At 36.0% G+C, this 22,502-nt stretch overlaps 1 protein-coding gene across 4 annotated transcripts; it reads left to right on the forward strand.

Annotated features, from left to right (window-relative positions):
* Window positions 1-938: 938 nt before the first annotated feature.
* Window positions 939-20,968, forward strand: LOC101736218 (uncharacterized). Of its 4 annotated transcripts, none has more exons than XM_012697050.4 (12): window positions 939-1,266; window positions 2,150-2,374; window positions 2,458-3,219; window positions 5,134-7,245; window positions 7,936-8,161; window positions 11,615-11,754; window positions 12,276-12,447; window positions 12,642-12,825; window positions 12,974-13,039; window positions 13,146-13,203; window positions 14,934-15,122; window positions 15,794-20,968. In XM_012697050.4, exons 2-12 carry the CDS (start codon window positions 2,222-2,224, stop codon window positions 15,995-15,997), a joined length of 4,266 nt encoding a protein of 1,421 aa, XP_012552504.2. In that variant the 5' UTR covers window positions 939-1,266; window positions 2,150-2,221; the 3' UTR covers window positions 15,998-20,968. The 4 variants fall into 4 exon arrangements, with proteins under 4 accessions (XP_012552504.2, XP_062526750.1, XP_062526749.1 ...); XM_062670766.1 differs by lacking the exon at window positions 939-1,266 and adding an exon at window positions 1,287-1,864 and having other exon boundaries at window positions 2,458-3,207; XM_062670765.1 differs by lacking the exon at window positions 939-1,266 and adding an exon at window positions 1,287-1,741.
* The last annotated feature ends 1,534 nt before the right edge of the window (window positions 20,969-22,502 follow it).

Genomic DNA, 22,502 nt, shown 5'->3' on the forward strand with positions numbered 1-22,502 from the left:
GTCCACCCATGTAAGCAATAAAAAAATATCTATCGGCTGATACCTTGGGGTTAGTTTAACTAAAATGTCATGTTCAATGTGCAGCCAATCTCCAATGATAAATTTGCTAAATATATTATACACAATTTAGAAATTTATTAAACTAGAAATATTTCATACAACAATACATAAAGCCTTCTTTTGACTGTTATCACTTCATAAGTAAGTATAATAATTCAATCGAACATAGTAATTGCCAAAGGTACCTATGTACTGTGAGCAAATCATTAATTATTATGCATTGACGAAAGTAACCTAATTCAAATATTAAAACATCTCTTGTGCGCTAGTTTGAAAATTTTGTATATTTTATTAAATATTTTAATTTCACACGATGTATTCTGATACATTAATTCTGATTAAATAACAGCATTTATTTCTAAACAAAGTCAGATCTTTTACCTTACTCTTTTCAAATTATTCAATTTCTGCGTATTTAAATTTAGTTAGGTAATTAAAGTCATTTAAAGTTCTTATTTTAAACTACTGTACTTATCGTAACTGAAATCTATTTATGTTGTTATTAGCATTTCTTTCTCCTTAACGTAAATATATTTTCGATTAATAATAATACTAATATGATGCGAAGTTTCCCATCCATAGATTATACACTTAAGCAAAGATGGGAATTAAATATTATTGTTAGATAGGACTCCACATTCACTCTTAACGGCAAAAAAGATCAAGAAGGCAGACTATTGGACAAAATTCACAGTTTCATTTTTTCGCTATAGAATTGGAATTAAATTTGATTTTATAATAATTATAACAATGTAAGAGGTCTATTTCCAAAGATCTGCGTACAATATGTACTAAAACTTCTTTTGTCATGATAATGAAATGTTTTATGCTTAATATGTTGTCGAAGTAGCTTACTTTCTCTGGAATGATACCTATAAGAAACAAAAGTCAGATTTTTTACATAATTTGAACTAATTTCTTTTTTGAGAAATTTAAAATTAGATTTCTTCGAGTATTTTGGCTACATTGCAGTTCTTTTATAATTATAAAACTTCGTTAAATTTGCTTTTTTCATTTATGTTTAAAACTCGTTGATGTACCAATTTTTATTGAAAGCAGCGGATATCAGCGGGAAATATATCCGTATCCTCGAAACTTTATTTCCGGTTATAAAAATGTAATTTTGATATCAATACAATAAATCCGTTTTCCTTGTTTTATTATTACATAGTTATTACTAAATTTACAATTGTAAGAAGGTTGTGTGTAAGTACTTATTAACACTAATTATTGAAATTTTGTTCCATACTATTCAATTAATTTTTAAGCATTACCTTTGAATTTGTGTTTTTTAAGATATATATATATATGTGATTCAGACAAGATGCTATGTGCTTTAATTAATTGTATACATGCTGTTTGTTTAATAAACTAAATATATTATGTAGTAACAATCTCATCGAGATTTCATTGAGAAAAGTAGAATTTACTAAATTGTACGTAATCAAGTTTGAGTCTGGTACTTTAAACTTGGCATAATTTGACTTGTTCAGGTTTACTAAATGACAAATAAATATTTTACAAAGTTACAAGTTGACTTTTAGCTGAATAATCGGGCGCGAAAGCTTCGTCACGAAAATAACTTGTTGTGATTGGTCGTAATAAAATTTTATACCAACATAACGAATTCATGGTACATTTTCGCAATGTTGTCAAATTTATTACCAGTTGTGCTGGGCAGGTAAATATCGTTGCTGTGTTAAATGCAATACATTTTCTTAAATGGTTTTAAAAACTCAGCTTTATTGTGATGTCCTTATAATGAAATTGTGAATTACAAGGGCTCGGGTAGACAGCAAGATATGTAAGTAATAAATTATGGTTTGAGTTTTTCGTACAGTTTCTGATAGGAGGTTGCAGCTCTGTAAAAGTAGCTGCACAATTGATACCAGTGCGACTCAAAAATAAAAATGTATTTTTCACTAATTAAATTATATAGAAATAGAAATGAAAATTAAATTTATTTTAAATCGTAGCAACAATGTAGATTTTCCCAAAAAGTTTTTCGTCACAAGGACATCTTACGCACTCTTGGTGCGTCTTGGATGATTTTTCACTTCGCGATATTTTATTTTTAAATGCATTACAGGTCATCATTAGTTTATTGTAAAAGGTAACCGAGTGGCTGTAATGTCCTCGTTATCGTTCTCGGCAACGAGAAATGGATGCACAGCAGTGCAAATCACTTCAAAAGTTTGAGGATCCGAAAACGGAAATTTTGAAAAAAAGATTATTAAATTCGGTGAACACGTCGATCGAGCCGAGCATAAATCAGAATAATTCTCAGCATAATGTGCTACTAAACGCATTACGTGTGAGTTTTAAACTAGTTTATCAATATTTAATAAAGTGCATAATATGTAATGGTATATTTTTTATATTTAAGTTTGATTTCAGGCACCAATATCGAGCAGTATGATCGTGTCCTCGATGCAAGCGCCGCAGAGCTCTATGCCTTTAACACACAATTTAGTCACACATTCTTTGGCTCCAGTTAAAATTCACACAAATAACTCTCCTTATCCTCTGCAGTTATCCACTGTTCACGTACCAGTGCAGATTCCTGGCTCTACATCAAATATCAATGTTCCTGTGCAGTTGTCTACAACTTCTAGTACAGTTCCTTTGCAAATAGGACCTACTGGTCTCCCAATACAAGTTTCTGGAACAACTAATGTTCCCGTTCAACTTCCAGCTGGTGAAACAATCAATGTTCCATTGCAGCTTCCAACTGGAAGTCAGAACATTCAGCTGACTGGCTCAACATTACCTTCTATGCCTTTGTTGCAAAACAATCAATCTATACAAAGTTCTATAATTCACGTCCATATGGGATCTAATCAAAGGCAGTCAAACATGGATTCAGGTACTGATCTAACAGTGACCGCTTCTTCTCAAGTTCAGATGCCAGACTCAACAGGTGTTCAAGTGAAAATGAATACCACAACAGGATCTCAAGTGCACATAGCACCCAATCCTGGTATAGTCCAAATCCCCAACACTACAAATAGTTCAATACAACTTAGAAATTCTGCTAGGCCAATGCCACATGTTGTGTACATTCAAACACCAAATGGCTTAAAGCCTGTGACTAGTACCGACATGATAAGTCAGGCGAGCACCAGTGGAAATCCACCACAAATCATTGTAAGAAGACCAGTAAGTAGATTAAGTAAATAACCTATTAAAATTATATTTGAATATGCTAGTCATATTTCACACATTTATACAATCCTGAATATTGTTATCGTTTTTATTAATTGTTAATGCAAACTAAAACATTTCTAAACGATCAGAATGGAGGAATAACTCTAGCAAAAATTCATCAGAATAATTTGGGAGATCATCAAAATCTCTTATCAGCTTTCTTTTATTGCATAAGTGCGTGAATGGACTAGCCTTGTGTTAATTTTTTATTGGAGACCACAAACACCACAATGTGATAGTAATCATCATCAACCACCCTACAACATGATGTTTAAGTCTCACATGTACTGAATGAAGGCAGTCTTATTCTGGAATCTATGACTGCTTTGGCAAATGGCAAAGTTTGGTAGGGTGGTGGATTGTTAATTGAAATAAAACAAAAAATCAAATAGTAAAAAACAAATATTTTTAATTGTACTTTAATGCTAATTGTCACTTTGCATATTTAATATAATCAAATTGTTAATATTATGGAGCAATACTACCGTCACTAACTATTATTAAAATAAGGACCGACATTATTAATGACAGTCTTTTGAAAGAAAAAAGAAAAACAGTTCAGAGTAGAAATATCTAAAAAAACATTGAATAGGGAATTTGAAATAACAGCATTTATTTCTAAACTTCAAATTTGTATTTTAGATTAGTTCAATAAGTAAAATAGTATGTATGTGATGTGTTTAACCATGGTTTCACTATATATAAGTAGGTGTATGCAAAATCACAATAATGAGTTTAGCTTAAGTAATAATAGAAAATAGAAATTTTAGAATAAAATAGAAAAACATGACCCCATCCATAGAGATCGTCCAAAATTAAAGAATTATGGATGTTAGGAAATGTCCATATTTAGGATAGACATGAACCTATAAGTTTTACTTTTATTGCTTAGATGGGTGGACGAGCTCACAGCCCACCTGGTGTTAAGTGGTTACTGGAGCCCATAGACATCCACAACGTAAATGCGCCACCCACCTTGAGATACAAGTTCTAAGGTCTCAAGTATAGTTACAACAGCTGCCTCACCCTTCAAACTGAAACCCATTACTGCTTCACGGCAGAAATAGGCAGGGTGGTGGTACCCACCCGCTCGGACTATCTATTGCATAAGCCCCATATTTTTTATTGAAGTATGTATTTTATTAATATTCTAGAAAAATTTAACCCCCATTTTCTCAATATCATAGTAAAAATATTCAGGCGATGATTTGCATTAAGTAATCATAATTATTTTTTTTAATTAAAAATTTTTCTTTGATCATTTTTTATTATGTTGATGAATGAACTCACAGCTCACCTCTTACTGGGATCTATAGACATCATAATGTGACCACAATCCCACCTTGGGCCATGGGGTCTGAAATGCAATTATATAGTAAAACGTTTATCCTATTCTTCAAACTGGAATGCATGACTGCTTTACTCCAGGAATTGGCAGGGTGGTCGTAACCACCTGTGCGGACTTATAATATACTCTACCACCAGCAAATCTACAAAAAAACAAATCTTCGTTATACTTTACTTTATCATAAATTGAATATTCCGTCTGTATTTATTTAATTGACTTATATATATGTGATGGAATAATTATCAATTCTATTTTCAGCAAATTAAAAACTTAATTATTACCATACATATCAAGGACCCATGAATACATTAATGTTTATTACTTTGGCTTTGAATTATTAATGTTTTTATTTTTTGTTTAAGCGGAGTTTTAGATATTTCTCAATAGATTTGAATAAACCTTGATTGATAGAAACCGCTATATGAATTTTATTACGACACGTGCCATTCTTTATATATATAACAGCTCCGTTTTTACAACTTAAAACGGATTGATTTATATTTTATTTAATGTTGCAGGTAACAAACAATTCAAACATACATTTGATATCCAACGTAAATAACAAGCCAAACTTGGCCCCTAAAGCATCAAATCAGAATAAATCTTCAATACTGGCTCCAGTAAATGCCAGTCAGCCTATTGTTATACAAAAACCTAAAAATGAAAAAATGATCGTACCAGTCAGCATAGCGCCAAACATACCTAGCAAACAGGCCATCGCTTATTTGGGTTCTGTGAAAAAATCGAACCAAAAACCAGTCAATGAAAATCAGTCCATCTTAATATCGAATAACCAGACAAATGCCAACAATTCAAACCAAAAATTATTTTTGACGCCGATGCCGAAAATTCCGAATACAAAATTTATTTTACCAGTTACTTTACCTGCGACTATGGCTTCTAAGGGACCCATCATTAATCTCCAGATAGCTAACGGGCAAATACAGAATGATCCCCAAGGCAACATCACTGTTATGCGCGATACTATAGATGCCACAGAAATGCCTCCACTTCAGCCTTTAGGCAAGTCTAGTTCTATGAATGGCAAAGATAATGCCATACCTCTAAGTCCCAAGGGAGAAAAGCCTTTCGCGATATCCATTCCTGGATCTAGGGCGGAGCCTACTGGCGAACAAGGCGAATATTGTCTGTCTATACCGGAGACGAATGCATCCCTTAATGACGATATTTATACTGTTTCAATAACAGATGAAGACGGAGCGCACAGAGAAAAATCCTTCACATTGGCCATACCAGAAAAAGGAAAAAGCTTATTAAACAGAAATATTATTGATAGGAATGATCTTGCTCCTGTAACTGTTGCAGCTCCTGCTATTTTGAGACGTTCGAATTCTGATAATAGCGATCGAAAAACCTCCAACGCCAATCTGAAGAGACGTATATCACTTTGCACTGACAACATGTCTAGTAAAAATGTGCTTTTAAATTTGTCCTTACAAAAACCAATTACGAAATCTGAGGATGAAACAGAAAATAATGATGATCACCGTGTACCTTCATTGTTCTGTGATGAGAAACTAGAAAAAGATCTGGACACCAAGAATATGGGAGATTCAGATAGTGATGAATACAAAGTAAAAATTGAGACCCTGAAAAGGAATTCCGAAGGATACTATGAAAAGCTTGAGGAATATGTTGATCCTCCGAGAATTAAACAAGAGAATGAGATGTTAGAAGAGGATCCACCTGGACTAATTTGGAATAACGGCATAGCTACCCTACAAGGCAGCAACTTACAATTTCGCGCCAACGAATTCGGCATCATTGATTTAATAAGTGTTTTGAACCATGAGGAAAGTAATGGTACTTGTTCTAAATATCAATCGCCAATGAAAAGGCAACAGGATAAGAAACCTAATTCTCCTGAGGACATGTTCTGCTGTGATGGCTGTGGTTGTCACGGAATGGCGGCAGATTTTATTACTCCGAACTTCTGTAGTGTTACTTGCCAGAATGAAGTCCAAAAGGTACTGCAAAAGAAAAGGGATCGTGAGCGAACTGAACTGCTCCGCAAACGAAATAAAATAAAAAAGTTACTTATGAAGAAACAGTTGTCTGATTCGGATATTCCAGCTGACGGTAAAGACGACAAAGTGCCGTTGAAACATTACGATTCTATGCCATCTACGAACCTGTCGGAATCATCTCTGCTCAAGATGTCGGACGAGGCTGTCGAAAACGAAAAGTACCCTTGGATGTGTGGAAAGAATGGGTTCTCATGGATGCGATACTTAGAAGTGTGTAAGGCAAAGGCCGCACCCGTGAAATTATTCAAAAATCCGTTCCCATTAAACAAGAACGGTTTCAGAGTAGGCATGAGAATGGAAGCTATAGATCCTCAGCACCCGTCGTCGTTCTGTGTGGTGTCTGTGGCGGAGGTTCAAGGCTACAGAATGAGATTACATTTTGACGAATATCCTGATGTTTACGATTTCTGGGTGAATGCCGATTCTATAAACATATTCCCGCCGGGCTGGTGCGACAAGAACGGACGTCCTTTGAAGCCGCCTGCCACCTACACGTCCACTGCGTTCTCGTGGCCACTCTACTTGAAGCAGATACGAGCTGTTGCAGCACCAAGGCAGCTTTTCCAGCATGTCACCAACTCTGTAAATATTCTTTTTTTATATAATGTTAAAATAGAGTTATGTTTAGTTTGTCTTTACTGAAACTTATGGATACTAACTTCAGCCCTGAGCTGCTGATGGTAAGTGGTTACCGTCGCTTTTAGTCCTCAGCATTGTCAGGGACACAACTCTGGTAACAAAGTCATATTTTGTGGCAAAAAAGATTTATTCAAATGTGCTGTACGAATCGAGAACTAAGCAGGTCTAAATCCTACTCTAGTCAAGGTCTGTTCTCTGTTCAGTACCTTTTCAGTTACTGTTATCTGTAAACTACTAAAGGGCGTTATTGTTTGTCATATACTTTCTGATCAGTTTTAGCTGCTCCTAAGAAACTTGTAGATCTGCTTGGACTATTATGTTATAAGCACCTTCAAATGGGTACAGTTATACAGTCACACAGTTAGATGTATCATTGTACAGTCCTACTAGTGTCCCATTTGTTTTTTTATTTATTTCTTAGAGTGGAAGAGAACCCACCTTGTATTAACCAGCTACTAATGCATATAGAAATGATGTGAATGCTGACACCTAAGTGAGACTATATATTTACTAATACTGTCCCATCCTTTAAACTAGTCACGCTGCTTTGTTGGAGCTTATCTCAGCAGGCTTATAATACGAACTTTCAACAGTATAATAACTAATCCAAAAAACCTTGATGCTATCAAACAGATCTTCAAACCAAACTGCTTCCGTATCGGCATGAAGTTGGAAGCCGAAGACAGGAAGAATGATCTAGTCTGCGTTGCAACAGTTGCTGACACCTTGGACCATCGGATACTTGTCAACTTTGACAGCTGGGATGAGATGTACGACTACTGGGTGGAGCCAAACTCCCCATACATACACCCCGTGGGCTGGGCTGAGCTGAATGGAGTGTCCCTTACGCCACCTAATTGTGAGTAGCCAGTGACATACTATTTTGTTAGGCAACCTGCTATTAGTAATATAGGGTATTCTCTAAAAAGTTACATCATAATAAATAAAATGCTACTTTAAATATGTAGCTAATTTGTAACAAATTAAAGTAATTTTGTATTTCAATAGCCCTAAATGCTGATGTACTTAAATCATGTTACGATATTCATTTCTGAATGAGTGGTAGATATTGATAGTGGTCCTTAGGTTTTCACATGTTACACATGTCACATTTGTTAAAAGATAATTTTATTTTTAATTATGTGCTCATTTGATTAAAATTCCAACATAAGCTTGAAGTCGTCGTGGCCTAAAGGATAAGACGTCCGATGCATTCGATGCATCGGTGTTCGAATCCCGCAGGCGGGTACCAATTTTTCAAATGAAATACTTACTTAACAAATGTTCAAGTTTAACTTCCACTGTGAAGGAATAACATCGTGTAATAAAAATGAAACCCGCCAATTAAAATTTGTGTAATTACTGGTGGTAGGACCTCTTGTGAGTCCGCACGGGTAGGTACCACCACCCTGCCTATTTCTGTCGTGAAACAGTAATGCGTTTCAGTTTGAAGAGTGGGGTAGCCGTTGTAACTATACTTATATCTCTTTGAACTTATATCTCAAGGTAAGTGGCGCATTAACGTTGTAGATGTCTTAGATGTCTATGGGCTCCAGTAACCACAACACCAGGTGGGCTGTGAGCTCGTCCGCCCATCTTGACCAGAGAGCTTTGTACGAACTACTGATTTGCTGCTTTCGTCATGTTATTATTTTTCATCGACAGTTCAGTTTATCGAATGTTACAAAAACCAAGCGACGTTAATGTCGCGAAGGCATATTTAGTAACGCAATAAACCTATACGGAGCTAAGCACTCCGCATTCGGAGTGGATTGAATTTCGTTACGGACCACCCCCAACTGACGTGTTGTCTAAATTCTAAGATTTCTTGCAAGTTTAGCTTAGTAAGTTTTCAATTTCTGGGGTTAATGTTGCAAGTGGATCAGTATTGAAATCATTTGACAAGTAAAGCGAAATCTTCTAAAATTTTACGAATCTTCTATGGGGCGAAACCGCGCTTCACATCTTATGTCATCATCATAAAGTCAAGCTATACAAAGTTTGACCTCACGTAAGACACTGCTCCCATCTCTCGGTCACCCTACATCAAGCCAGTCAAACTACATCAAAGTAGTGGCGATAGAAAAAACAACGTCTTAATTGAATATGCAATTTCGAAAAGGGCACATCTCTAAAAATGTAAAATATTCAGGAAATGAAAAAAACTGATTATTTTCTAAAGCAGTGTAAAATTTAAAATATTAACTTTTGAGATATATTTTAGTGTTAGTTAGCAATTGAAAATTACTGGAATTATTATAAAATGGGTGTAGGTAAGCCTCAAAAGTACATTTATATGAAAAAACTTATTTGACAAAATATGCGACATGTGCCCTTTTCGAAATTGCATATTGAATTGGAATCTTTCCTACAAACTTTACTTTTCCTGACGAAGGCAGACTGTTATGCGGTCTTTTATCCGGTCTCCGCGGTGGAAATTCATTCTCCTTCATGTTGAAGGCGCGGAATATCGACATAATATGCACATAAAATTAAGATATAAAAAACAAATTCTAAATACAAATTATCTTACTGCAATACTTATTTCGTAACAATCATACATGATTGTCAATAGATAACGCAGCTCTGCATTATTATATTACAAAATTATAATTTCCAATTTTTATTTATAATAGTGAATTATTTAGAGTATTTTATTATTTATTATACACCTAGTGTTCATATCCTATTTTACTAGAGTTATTACTTTCTGATGTTAAATGATAACCGGAGCCCATTGATGGCGCAATCTGAAAGCAGTGTCATAGCTTGAGATATCAAAGATACACACATTTTTATAAGCTTAGATCTACTTCTGGAGGCATCTTCTGAAAACCTATATAGGAGTAAAAATTCAATAGGAACGTCTCAGATTTTATTTCCTTTTTATAACGGCCATTACTGTTTGTCCGCTCATCCATATTATTATGCCGTATTTGACTCGAAGACTACCTCTCCATGCATACCCAGCGCCAATTAAAACTTGGAAACCGTTGCCGTCGAGGTTGAAAATAAATTATACAATATTTTCATTTAAACTACTAATCGATATTCGATCATACCCGATATTCGTGTATACGTCCATTATTGTAACACAGAATTATTCCTAAATATGTTATTGCACAAAACAAACAAACCACTAAATTAACAGGATAACGACACCTCGTATTTATCTGTATTTACGTTTATACTATATTAAAATGAATACATAGCGTTGTGACATTACATTACGCTCATTAGTCGGACGATAGCGTCGTAGCGGTGCGGTTCACTTCTTACTGAAAACAGGTAAAGAAAAATAAACCTTACTCGTGCCACGTAAATTTCAAATTGAGTTTTCACACGAATACTGACACGTAAAAATAATGTGAGTGGACTGTAACCACAGTAATTAATTATGCATTGACTGTATCATTACTCTCCTTAATTTTTATTGACAACTAAACTGTTTTAATTTCATTCTATCTGGTGTCAAACTGTTTACAATCTCATAGTCCAATACATGATTGCTCTGAAACTTAACATGGCAGGGTCTGTCCAGTGGCGTTTTAGGCTCCATGCCCTACCATTTGTATTATAAAAAAAAACAAGTTTTATTATTTCCTTTCGATATATACTAAAATATAAGTAAACGCATTGTTGGGTATTATTTATTATTTCTGCTTCTTGTTTCTTGCTTATCTAAAATATTTGAAGCATTAGACATTGTTTTTAGAAAAAAACATGGAATGACACCATCTTTTTTTTATTGCTGTTGTAGGCAGACGAGTATACGGCCCACCTGATGGTGAGTGGTTACCGTCGCCCATGGACTTCAGCAATGCCTGGGGCAGATCCAAGTCGCTGCCTACCATAAAAGCTATTATATTTTAAACAAGTTTTAAATTTAATTTTTGAAACATAATACCTTAATATATAAAATTTCACATGTTAATATCGATTATGTGTGTAAAACTATCTTGAAAAAACTATATGTTTTAAAATAATTATAATATGTGTTTTAAATTATTTTATATTTCATGTGAATGAGTATTTTTACAACAACAAAAAAAACAGCGGATACATTATGCTTTCCAAGCTTTAACATAATAATTTTATTGGATATATTCTTTATCATGTGATTAACAACTCTGTGTGCTTTACACAAAATCTAATTTATATATCAGCAGGAATTTACCTTACTTTAAAGTTAGGGATGTCAATGTTTATTGCTGTCTAAATGTTGACAGTTGATTTCTGTATTAAGTATTAAGAGGGGCCAGTACGCTAAGCTATTGCGTAGTTTCACAACTTAATCCTTTATTGTTTACAGTTTACAAAGATCCTGACACATTTTCATGGGAGAGCTACCTGGCAGAAACTGGTTCCTCTGAAGCCCCACCTCGAGCCTTTAAACACCGTTTACCTCAAGGATTTGAACCGGGCATGAAACTAGAAGTAGTTGATAAAAGGGTAATAAAGATAATTCTATAAATATATAACTATATTTATAACTGGATTGGATAAGTAAAATAGCACTAGTTACAAGTTGATTTGCATATTATTATCAAAAAAACCTTAACTCCCCATTATGGAAAGTAAGTATTGCACAGCACCAAATATATTATCTCTATTACTTCGTAAAATAAATAAATTAATGTGTAAAGTAGAACTGAATTGTAATTTTTTGGTCAGGGTCTGTAAATTACGTCTCATTGAGATAAAAATTGTATTTATTAACAGTTGTCAGTTTTTATAGTACTTTATTTTTTAACTATATGTACTTGCAGTTTCATTTCAAATTATGAACATAAAAGCAAATGAAACATCTCATGTGTGCTTTAGTTCACATTAAAAATTGCCAACTTATCATCGTTTCTTGATTGTTCTATCAATCATCCAATGACCATTCAGTTTAACTTAAAGAAAATAATTGGGAAATGGTTGCTGGTTTCTAAGTTTATTTATCAATTAAATTTTTTGGTTTTTCTCAGGTGCCATTCCTGATCCGTGTCGCCACGATAACGGCAGTGAAACGTCACCAAGTTCGAGTATCATTCGATGGTTGGCCCGATGACTTGTCTTATTGGTTAGATGACGATTCACCCGATTTGCACCCGGTAGGATGGTGCCTTAAGACCGGACACCCACTCGAGCCACCACTCAGTAAGTTCAAATTATATTCAAAATTATAATGAAATTATGAAAAATAATAAAATATGTTGTATCAGTAATTTAACTGCTAAATTCTGGTGACGAAATTGAAATTGTCGTTCCCAGGTTTCAAACACTTTATACTTTCCATGGTGACAGGTTACTAAAATGTTCACTAAAAATTAAATGTCCGTTATGCATTTAAGGTCCGGAAGAACTAAGTATGAGAGGTCCGTGCGGCGTCGGCGGGTGCCGCGGGCTGGGCTCGGCGCACGGCGGCGCCCACAAGCAGCACGTGTCGGCGCACGCCTGTCCCTACGCGCGCCCCGCCGCCCTGCACGCGCCCCGCACCCCGCGCACACCCGACCTCGTGCTGCCCAGGGAGAGGAGGTACGTCTCGTTACGAACATCTTCGTGCGAATGGTAGACACATCTATAAACAATGCGAAGCAGACTGCAACCTTATGTCCCTTGCCTTGAATATGCCTGATGCCGTTAAACAACATGTCACTGATTCATTGTATACCACTGCTTACAGGGTTCTAGGGAAACCATTAAAGTCGAGACCTGCTAGCAGTCTAAACAACAACGCGCCCAAAGATAGGTATGTATTTAAACTTACACAATATAACAACAAAAAACTCTAGAAACTAGAGTAGAAAATTATAAATTCTTTGAATATGTTTTATGTGTTTTTTGTATTGTCTCAGGCCACGCGGAAGACCGCCAAAACACAAGCGGGTTGAAGAAGTTGTGAAGAATGATCCGGTAAGTGTACTTTATTATTTACAAAATACGCACTGTGATGTCACCTTCCTTAAGTTCGAACTTGTTACAGTTTACTAGCTCTAAAGCCTTGTTCGGACTAGGCGAGTGTTTTAGTCGAGTACCGAGTAATCTAGTAGCTAAATGTGTCTGAACAGCAAAAATTTAGTCGAGTAGGTTAGTAAATAATTTAATGAAGTCAATCCATTTTGTTCTATTTTTATCGGGCGAGTAGCGCCTCCCACCACGCGTCTTTGCTCACTGGCTCACTGACTAAACAAGTCCGAACCTGTCGATTAGTCGAGTTCATTAGTGGCACTTCTCAAATGGGTATCTTTGCGCTGAATTTGAGAGTGTATTTTCGACAGAAAATTCACATAACTTTCAGACATTCTCAAACTATCGAAATATTCTTTGGGATCTCTTCCTATGCTAATTCCTTCAGAAGACTAGTAGCTCCTAGTTTACCTCTTCTATCGATCCATTTTCGTACCCATAACTTATTTTTCTTAATCACAGAAATTTCCTCATCCACCTCTTCTAAAATAGCCATTACGTTAGCCATTAGCTTAATCAGTTTATTCACTCTATTGCGTTGCAGCCTGTTCATCTTGCAAAACACCACTCATTTGTGTACTCTACTGGACCGTAATCCGAACGATTTATGTGCAGTAGCAAGTAGTTTAGCCACTAAATTACTCGGTACTCGACTAAAATACTCGCCTAGTCCGAACAAGGCTTTAGAGTCGCTTTTTTAACCCTGGTCCATAAACTAGTACTCCATTTACAGTAGAATCACGAACCAGCAAACATGCTGTCGTATTTATTATAGTAAATATACCCGCCCTTTTTTGCATCATGTTTTACAATTTACTATGACAAAATGTATCCTAACTTATATTATTCCAGATTAAAAACTATTCTTGTGAGGAGAAATAGTATCCAAATCCGTTCAGTAATTTTTTGCGTGATTGAGTAACAATCAACTCCAACACAACTCAACCCAAACAACAACAACAACTTGCACATTAACTAACATTAATATTAAGAACTTCTATTTGACAGTATTAGTATGAACTTACCGTTATGTTCATACAACGAAGAGCAAAATATTTGCACAGATCATAGTAAATCTGAAGAATTTTGGATCTGAGTAGTTACAAATATAATGCGAAAATGTTAAAAATAACAAAGAATCCATCTAAAACCCAACAGATACGTATAGGTTGTTAAAAGTTGTTGGCATTGATCTTGCTGAAATGATAATAGGATTTAAAAAAACACTTTCTCTATTACGTCAGCAAACCAAATTCTAGATACAAACAACAAATCACTTTTACCAGTAAATTGACTAAATGTTTTTTGATAACATGATACAAAAAAAATAGTCAATAATGTTAACTAGTTTTACAGTATAGTATTGTGTGATGTCCTGGACGATTTTAAAGTAATTGAAACATCTGCAATAATAACATAAATTAATTAACATGAAATAAAACTATAAAAGTTGTAGTTATTATGCCTATGGCGCGTAAAAATAAAAAATACTGAGCTATACTCAATTTTCAAAATGAATCTGAACTAGCCACGAATTTATTACAATACTTTAGAATCCCAGATTCTAAATCTCTCTAAATTGTATTATTGTATTATTATTATTATAATTATTATAATTATTGTTTTACAAAATGTACTAGCAGCTTTTGTTAATGCTGATAATATTTAAATTTCAGATGTCTGATGAGGACTCGATCGCGAGTAGCGGTTGCAAGCGATGGCGCGGCACGAACCAGGACAGCGAGTCCACGTGCCGCTCTCCCGCGCCCGCACTCACACCCGCACTCACGCCCGCACATGCTGTACGGATCAACGCGCATCTCACGCAGCTGGCTCTACCAGCCGACCCTGCGCTCTGGACGCAGGTACGACACTACCATACCTACTCCTATCTCAGCAATTACATTTTGTTACAATGTTATATTTTAAATTATTATTTATTTCAAGGAGAAAAAATTGTTACAAATTATATATTTCATAAATAGTAAACCACGTATAGGCGTACACAAAAATTAAATTAAATAATACATTTAAATTATAATAGGAAGCGATTAATAAAGTTCTCTACTACTTTAAGTTTTTAGTGAGGATTGAGAAATAAGCCTTTGTTCATTTATATACCACTGCGCCTTTAATACTAAAATACTTAGTTATCAGTAATCTCCTTCTCCTTCAATCGATTGCTCATTGCTGAGCATCGACCTGTGACCCTTTTTTGTGATTTGTAGCCACTTATGTCGGTCAGTGGTACAGTGGAAGTGCGTCGCTCAGTCTCGGGTCCAGGTGCTTGGACACTTGATGACTCCATCTTTTTCGTAATCTAACTAATATGTTATTCAGTCTTTAATTAAACAATAAAAAAAAACCACCCAAAATGCCAACCGTTGTAGGTGTGAGCTATGAAATGTTCAGTCATCTTCAAAGCTCTGTGATAACATTGTCTAATCTACCATACGAACTGTGATTACATTGTCAATTTGAGACTCTTGAAGTTTTCACTATATATTACAATAATTATAGTCTTTCATTTTATTAGGAAGAAGTTTCGGCTTTAGTGGCGCGAGTGGCAGGAAACACTGCAGGTGCCGCCACTGCAGCTGCTCAGATGGGTGGTGCTGAGCTTGTGATGGCCTCAAGGGAAGAACTTGTCGCCTGTCTTAAACTTCGACTAGGGCCTGCAGTCAAACTGTACGCAGTGCTCTTGCAACTTCGTCAGATATGTTCGGCTTTACCTTCGTGACCGAACACGTGTGTAATCATGACTATGTAATGTGTCAATGTGGCCCAATGAACTGTGCTCCCCGTGATCAGTGGTATATTGTATGTGATTGTCTTTTACGTTGAAATAACTATTTTTCATCAATTTTCTATTTTACCAATATTAAAATGTTGAGCAATACTGTGGACGTATCATAAGACAATGATTCTCGAGTTAATGATATTAATGCATTGAAAATTTATTGCAAGTTACAAGAGAGACAAGTTGTTGAGAGAGACAATATGTGTCAATAATTGGTTACCAGTTAGTGCTTTAACAGCGTTTCTGTAGTTATTGAAAGAATACAAAAAGAAAAGTGCGTGATTATGTTTATTAACTAATTTGTTTTTGGACACAAAAATAGTGAAATGTAGAGTATTTTTCTTATCATTTTGATTGAGACAACATTGTTTGAAAGCTATGCTATGCTATTCAAATTCAATACAATCTCATTGTGACAATAAAAGTAAAAACAAAATAAAAGGTGTTGTGAAGTGACGTACGTACAAAGTATTCAATCAGTGTTTTATAAAATAAATTCTATATTTTGATGTCTGAAGTGATGGTTGAAAATCTATGATAAAAAATAAACTTTAGTGGAAGAAAAATCTGTGCTAAAGGGAATATAATGGACTTAATATATTTAATTTATTCATAGTATGAGTTTATGTAAGTCATTTGATTTTTTTAAAGGACTTTTGTTTAGTTATTAAGATACAGTTTAAGTTCAGCAATATTTTTCGAGGCTATAAATAAGCACGCTTTTATTTTATGTTTGAATTAACCTTTAAGTTAGATTTAATTATTTAATGTGAACTTATGTTGGTGCATATAATTTGACAGTGTTGTTATCAATGTTAACGAAGGGCCTACCAAAATAATATTATATAGGATGTTCTTAATCGTTTAATCAAGAGAAATCATTTTCAACTAATACATTTCTTTGCTCTTTCATAAATTAGTTGTATGTGGATTATAAGTCTCTCCAAAGAAGTGTCTAATGCACACACACCATTATGTGTACCTACTTTTATATTTTACACAATTTTCTTCATAATCTTAACATAAATACAGATAGACCAGTTTGATATTCAGGAACTTGAAAAAAAATCGGATGTTCATGATACATTGTCAAAATACAATAAAAACTATTCTGTATTAAATTTTTAAACTTGACAGCATAACGTGTAGGTACTCCAGATTCTAGTATTGGTTTAACTCATTTACTAAAAACCTTCGCAATTATATTTTGTTAAAGAATATTTTTTGTCGACTTTATCGAACGTTTTCGTAACTTCAAGAGCAAAAACCGAAGATAGGTGATTCCGGACACGATTGTTAAATTTTGTGCACCCAATGTCATATAATATCAACAACTACCCAATAATCAACATAAACATTAGCTCCGGTGAGAGGCTTTAGCTCTTGATTGATGGTTCATTTTAAGGTAGTATTCCGATGTTGGCGACCAGGGCGACAGGCGACCGCGACCCTGGTCGGATGTCGCCTGACGACCAGTGGCATTCCGATGTCAACGACCGCGGCCGACGGCCAGTCTGTCCGCAGTTTTTATTGCATACAGCTGTGTTCTAGTGCTCAGTACAATTATGTCGGACTATTTGTCCGCAACTAGGAAAAGAGCTAGATGATACACACATTGTTGTTTGCCTTGCTTTCGGAAACAAGAGTTTTGCCAATTTCTTCACAAATATTGTCTCGAATAACATTATCTCGATATGAGCGGAGTGTCGAATCGTATGTAGGTGGTTTTAAGACACTACATCTATTAATAATTCGTCATCATGTGTGGAAAATGATGCCGTTTTGACGTACAACGTGGCGGGTCGCGCGGCGGCACTGCTCCAGTAGCAGTAGCGTCGCGCGACCACGGTCGCTTGCTAGCCACGCCCACAGGTCGCGCGACCGGGTCGCTTGTGTCGTTTAGGGTTCCATATAAATTCATAATAAGCAGTAAGTCGCGCGACCCGGTCGCGGTCGCCAACATCGGAATGCTACCATAACGATACACTATGTCGATACTATACAGGGCGTAAAGAAGCCAACATTGAAATAAACCACAAATCTAACATGAACGAAAACAATATTGATTGATTGAAATAATAATATTTATTAATCGCTCTGATAATCTCTGTTAAACAACCCAGAATAGGGTATGAAGGTAGCTAATTGGCAGGCACACTCGCGATACTTTGGAGGCGGTACATGTGGCACGTCATGAGTTGAATATGCGCATCTAACTGCACTGCTACAAAAAATAGTCAAATATTATTTGTAACAATCTTCCAAATTGCATTGTCTGCCGCCTCATTTTCATATAATATGCTTCTAAATTATCCTGTATAAATTTAAATGAAAAAATTAGGAATTTTGGTTCCTTTTCACCTTATTCTGTTGGGTTCATGGTTTTGCCGTCCTTTAAGCAAACACACATATCCTTAGTCGGTATGAATTTTTTAAATTATAAATATCATGATAACATTTTTAAATCGAATCTAAACTGACTTTGAATGTAATTGAAAACGACCAAAAAATAATTTACAATTTAAAAGTCATATAATATACCTTTTCTGACAAAAATTCAAATTAGTAAATGCAGTGCTTTGATGAGATAAAATCCCTTTATCATGGTTTCATGAAATCGTTTAACAAAAATTATGCCTTTTGCGATATAATTATAATCCAATTTCAAAATCAATTTAATCCAATTTTAGTGTAAACGTGACTGAGCACAAATCATGCTTTAAATTGGGGTTGTGATTAGTTTTGACGGTGCGACGGTATCACGATATTGTATGTCCTTAAATGTAAGCCTGTTCAATATTGAATACAACAAATCCTCAATGGAACGCTATTTGGTCTGATTTCCGGTTCTTGCTGATCATTTAGTTAGTAATATGACTACTCGACTCTTAAGGTGCTTGAGACCCAGTTTGTCTAAAATATCGTTTGGACATATTCTAAAATGATTATGTTCCAGTGAGTCACTCCCTTATTTCATGCTGGGATAGTCTCATGTAAGTCTCACACTTATACCCTTAAGGGTCTTTCGTGTCATCCCCGAGTTCTACATCACAAGTCTTAATGTTGCTCACGTGAGTTAATATCAAAGTTTTTGAGCCTAAAGACATCTTAGTCTGGATAACCTTGACTGTCCACTCTTATACTTGCTGCTTATTAGACGGATCCACACCGGACGATCCAAAATGGATCGGCGATCCACGATCCAAGATCGTGATGCGTGGAGCGTGGATCATTCTAGGTCGATCCAACAGCAATCTTTTGCGATCCTGACGGGCTGCTCTAACGCGCTCCTGCCGACCCATACTGAATCAGTTGAATTTTGTCTGGCTATGGAGTCACACGTGCAACGACGGCGACGAATAGCTGTAGCAGCAGCAAGCTACATTTTACTTGTATATTTACGGCAAAAATTACGAAAACGAAAAACACACTATTGTGTTAAAATAATTTTTAAAAACCGGTTGGAATATGGGACTCGTCTTTACAAAGAGTTAATTGATGATGGAGCTGAAGCTAATTTTGCACGAATGACTGCAAATCGAAACATTTATTCTCCCTATATAGGGAAATTAAACGGATACATTGCGAATCGTTCATAACGGCGGATCACGCGATTCTAAGTCGTCCAGACCGCGCGCGTCAAGCGACTGAGGCCACTTTGTGCGTGACCAAAAAACCGACAAATGGATCGTCCGCGATCGGAGCGCTTTGGATCGTTCGGTGTGGATCTGGCTATTGATACTTTTAACTTTCAATATCAATAAAAAAGCCAACTTGTCTGACTGTGAAACAAACCTATAACACAAACTATGGTAAACTTCACCAGAATTTTAATAATTTAATGTGAAGTTTACTATAGTAATATTATTAGGCAATGATGGTTGTAATTATTATGACGTGTGTATAAAAAGTATTCGTGATTCATTATAAACTTATAAAAAGTACTGAAAAATATTTAACTAAATGACTAAAATCATGCCGGAAATAAAAATCACAATATTCTCAATGATAAAGAAAAATGAAATATTTTTTTGAATAGTAAAAATATTCCTGGTTCAATTTAATAACGGTACAATTCCTATCGAGTCTCCTACGTCATGACCCACTTTATTAAAAAATGAAAGTTTGGCCTTTAGCTTTCAGTAAATGCTTTCCCCTCAGTGACCTCAAGGTAGATGACCTAGGATAAATTCATGAAATGCCTGACTGAGAAATATTTCGTCCCCACATTACAACTTGTCAAATGTAATTCTTTTAATTTTACCATTTACCACTAATATAATAAATTGTTGACAGTTTGCTCTTTGGTGACCTTAAATATTATAAGTAATCTTATTTCAATTATGTTTTGTTTCAAGTAAGACTGCCTACATAATGGATTGTAGGAGAACAAGTAAGGAAACAATTTAGTGTTATACCTGTACATATTAAATTTTATAACCGTATTCTTACGCCAAGTCGATTGTAATATAATAATGTATATTAAAAAATGGCAAAAAATACGTAGTATTCTATTTTCAATGGCCGCAAAATACTTGTTCGTGTATTAACATTTTTTTGTTAATTCTTATGAATTCAATTAATTTTACAGTTTTTAAGTGTTGGCGACTTTTTGTTAGTGCATAATGTTTTAAACTTAATTTTATGCCTATGAAGTTATCGCCATATTTACTAATGATATTTAAATACCATGAGTCATTTCGAAGTTGTTACCTAAATATTGTTAAATGTAAATAACTCATAGGTTTCTCAATATATTTTTACAAGCTGTAGTCATGTACATATTATGTAGTTAGAAATATAAGAGTTTTATATTCTAGCGAGGGGCGCGCCATTTTATTGTCGTGAAATACTAGAATGTTGTTCTTTATCTGTAAATAATAACAATAAATTGTCGATTTAAAGTTTTTACTGTGAGTTTTAATTTACATTCCATTTCTGTTGTCATCAGTGGTACGACTTATTTCGCGAAATTTTCGGGATATATTTCCTATTTCAAAAATTAAAAATACTTCAAACTTCAATCACAAAATTTTAGTCAACATTACTAAAAGAATTGTGTTCAATTCTTTCATTTTAGATGAAAGATGTTTTCTTGTCACTAAAGTAAATCTCAAATTGGCCCTTTACGACTATGAAATTCATATTACAATAATTACTTAACTTAAAAGTTCCAGAAACTTATTTTTTCATTACTGGCTTATTACTGGTGGTAGGACCTCTTGTGAGTCCGCATGGGTAGGTACCACCGCCCTGCCTATTTCTGCCGTGCAGCAGTAATGCGTTTCGGTTTGAAGGGTGGGGCAGCCGTTGTAACTATACTGAGACCTTGGAACTTATGTCTCAAGGTGGGTGGCGCATTTACGTTGTAGCTGTCTATGGGCTCCAGTAAGCACTTAACATCAGGTGGGCTGTAAGCTCGTCCACCCAAGCAATAAAAATAAATAAAGGATCCATAGATGAAACACTTAGAAAACGGATTGGCAGTCTTAAGATAAATTCAGTTCCTGTTTGAATATGCTACAGTAGGCAGCTTTTCCCCTGGCATTTCTGACGTCCATGAGCGACAGTACCCACTCACCATCACGTGGGTTATGTGCTCGTCTGCCTACAAGGGCAATAAAAAAAACTTCCAAACCGATACTGAGGCAATGTGGTATGGAGTGTTTTTTTTTTGGTCAGGAGGAAATCGCCGGGATGGCGGGCGGGGCGGAGTCGAACCGACTAAAACCTCCTGTCGCTCAACAACCCACGTCCGAGCCTCGCATGAAACAGAAATCATGAAAAGGCAAAGTAGGGAGACTAAAGCGTTTAGTGAGGAGCACATCTCTCCCATCACCCTTCCCCTCGGGACGCCGGGCCAGCGATCGTCGGCGCCACGACCACCAGCCCTCTCGATCGGCAGGCTGTCCGAAGCCCGCCTAGATGGCGCCGGTTTGAATGGGTTATCCTACGAAATACCCCGCTGGGTCAGAACCAACGTGGGTCGAGGATAGCCGGCCTTCTATCACCTGGATGCTCTTGCGTAAAACGCGTGCAGAGCAGCTTGTACGTTGTTTTCTTAGACCCCATTCGCCGGGCCCCAGACCGACATATGAGGGGGACCCGAAACACTTAGAGGGCCAGGGATTTGGCCAGATCCGCCTCCCTGGTCCCCGCTCGACGGCGGCGGGCTTGTGCGTCTCTCACGCGCCCCGCCGCCTCCTTCTGCCAGATGGTGCACTCGCAGAAGTCGAGCATCGCCTTCTAAGACTCGTCGTCGCCGAGCATCGATGCCACAACGCTCGGCAACGACAAGTCTTTTCCTATTTTTGCGACGAGGACACGTCGCCACCCCTTCCATGTGGGGCAGGCAACGAGCGTGTGCTCCGCCGTGTCCAAGTCGCAACCACAATGGTGGCAGTCTGCCGTCGGCCCGGCTCCGATCTAGTGCAGGAACTCACCG

Source organism: Bombyx mori, chromosome 10, assembly GCF_030269925.1.
Source record: "Bombyx mori chromosome 10, ASM3026992v2".
Taxonomy (NCBI): Eukaryota; Metazoa; Arthropoda; class Insecta; order Lepidoptera; family Bombycidae; genus Bombyx; species Bombyx mori.

Coding starts and splice junctions, on each gene's coding strand:
- LOC101736218 (XM_012697050.4), top strand. CDS start 2,222: ATGGATGCACAGCAGTGCAAATCACTTCAAAAGTTTGAGGATCCGAAA. Junction 11,755..12,275: donor TAGAAGTAGTTGATAAAAGG/GTAATAAAGATA, acceptor GGTTTTTCTCAG/GTGCCATTCCTGATCCGTGT. Junction 13,040..13,145: donor AACAACGCGCCCAAAGATAG/GTATGTATTTAA, acceptor GTATTGTCTCAG/GCCACGCGGAAGACCGCCAA.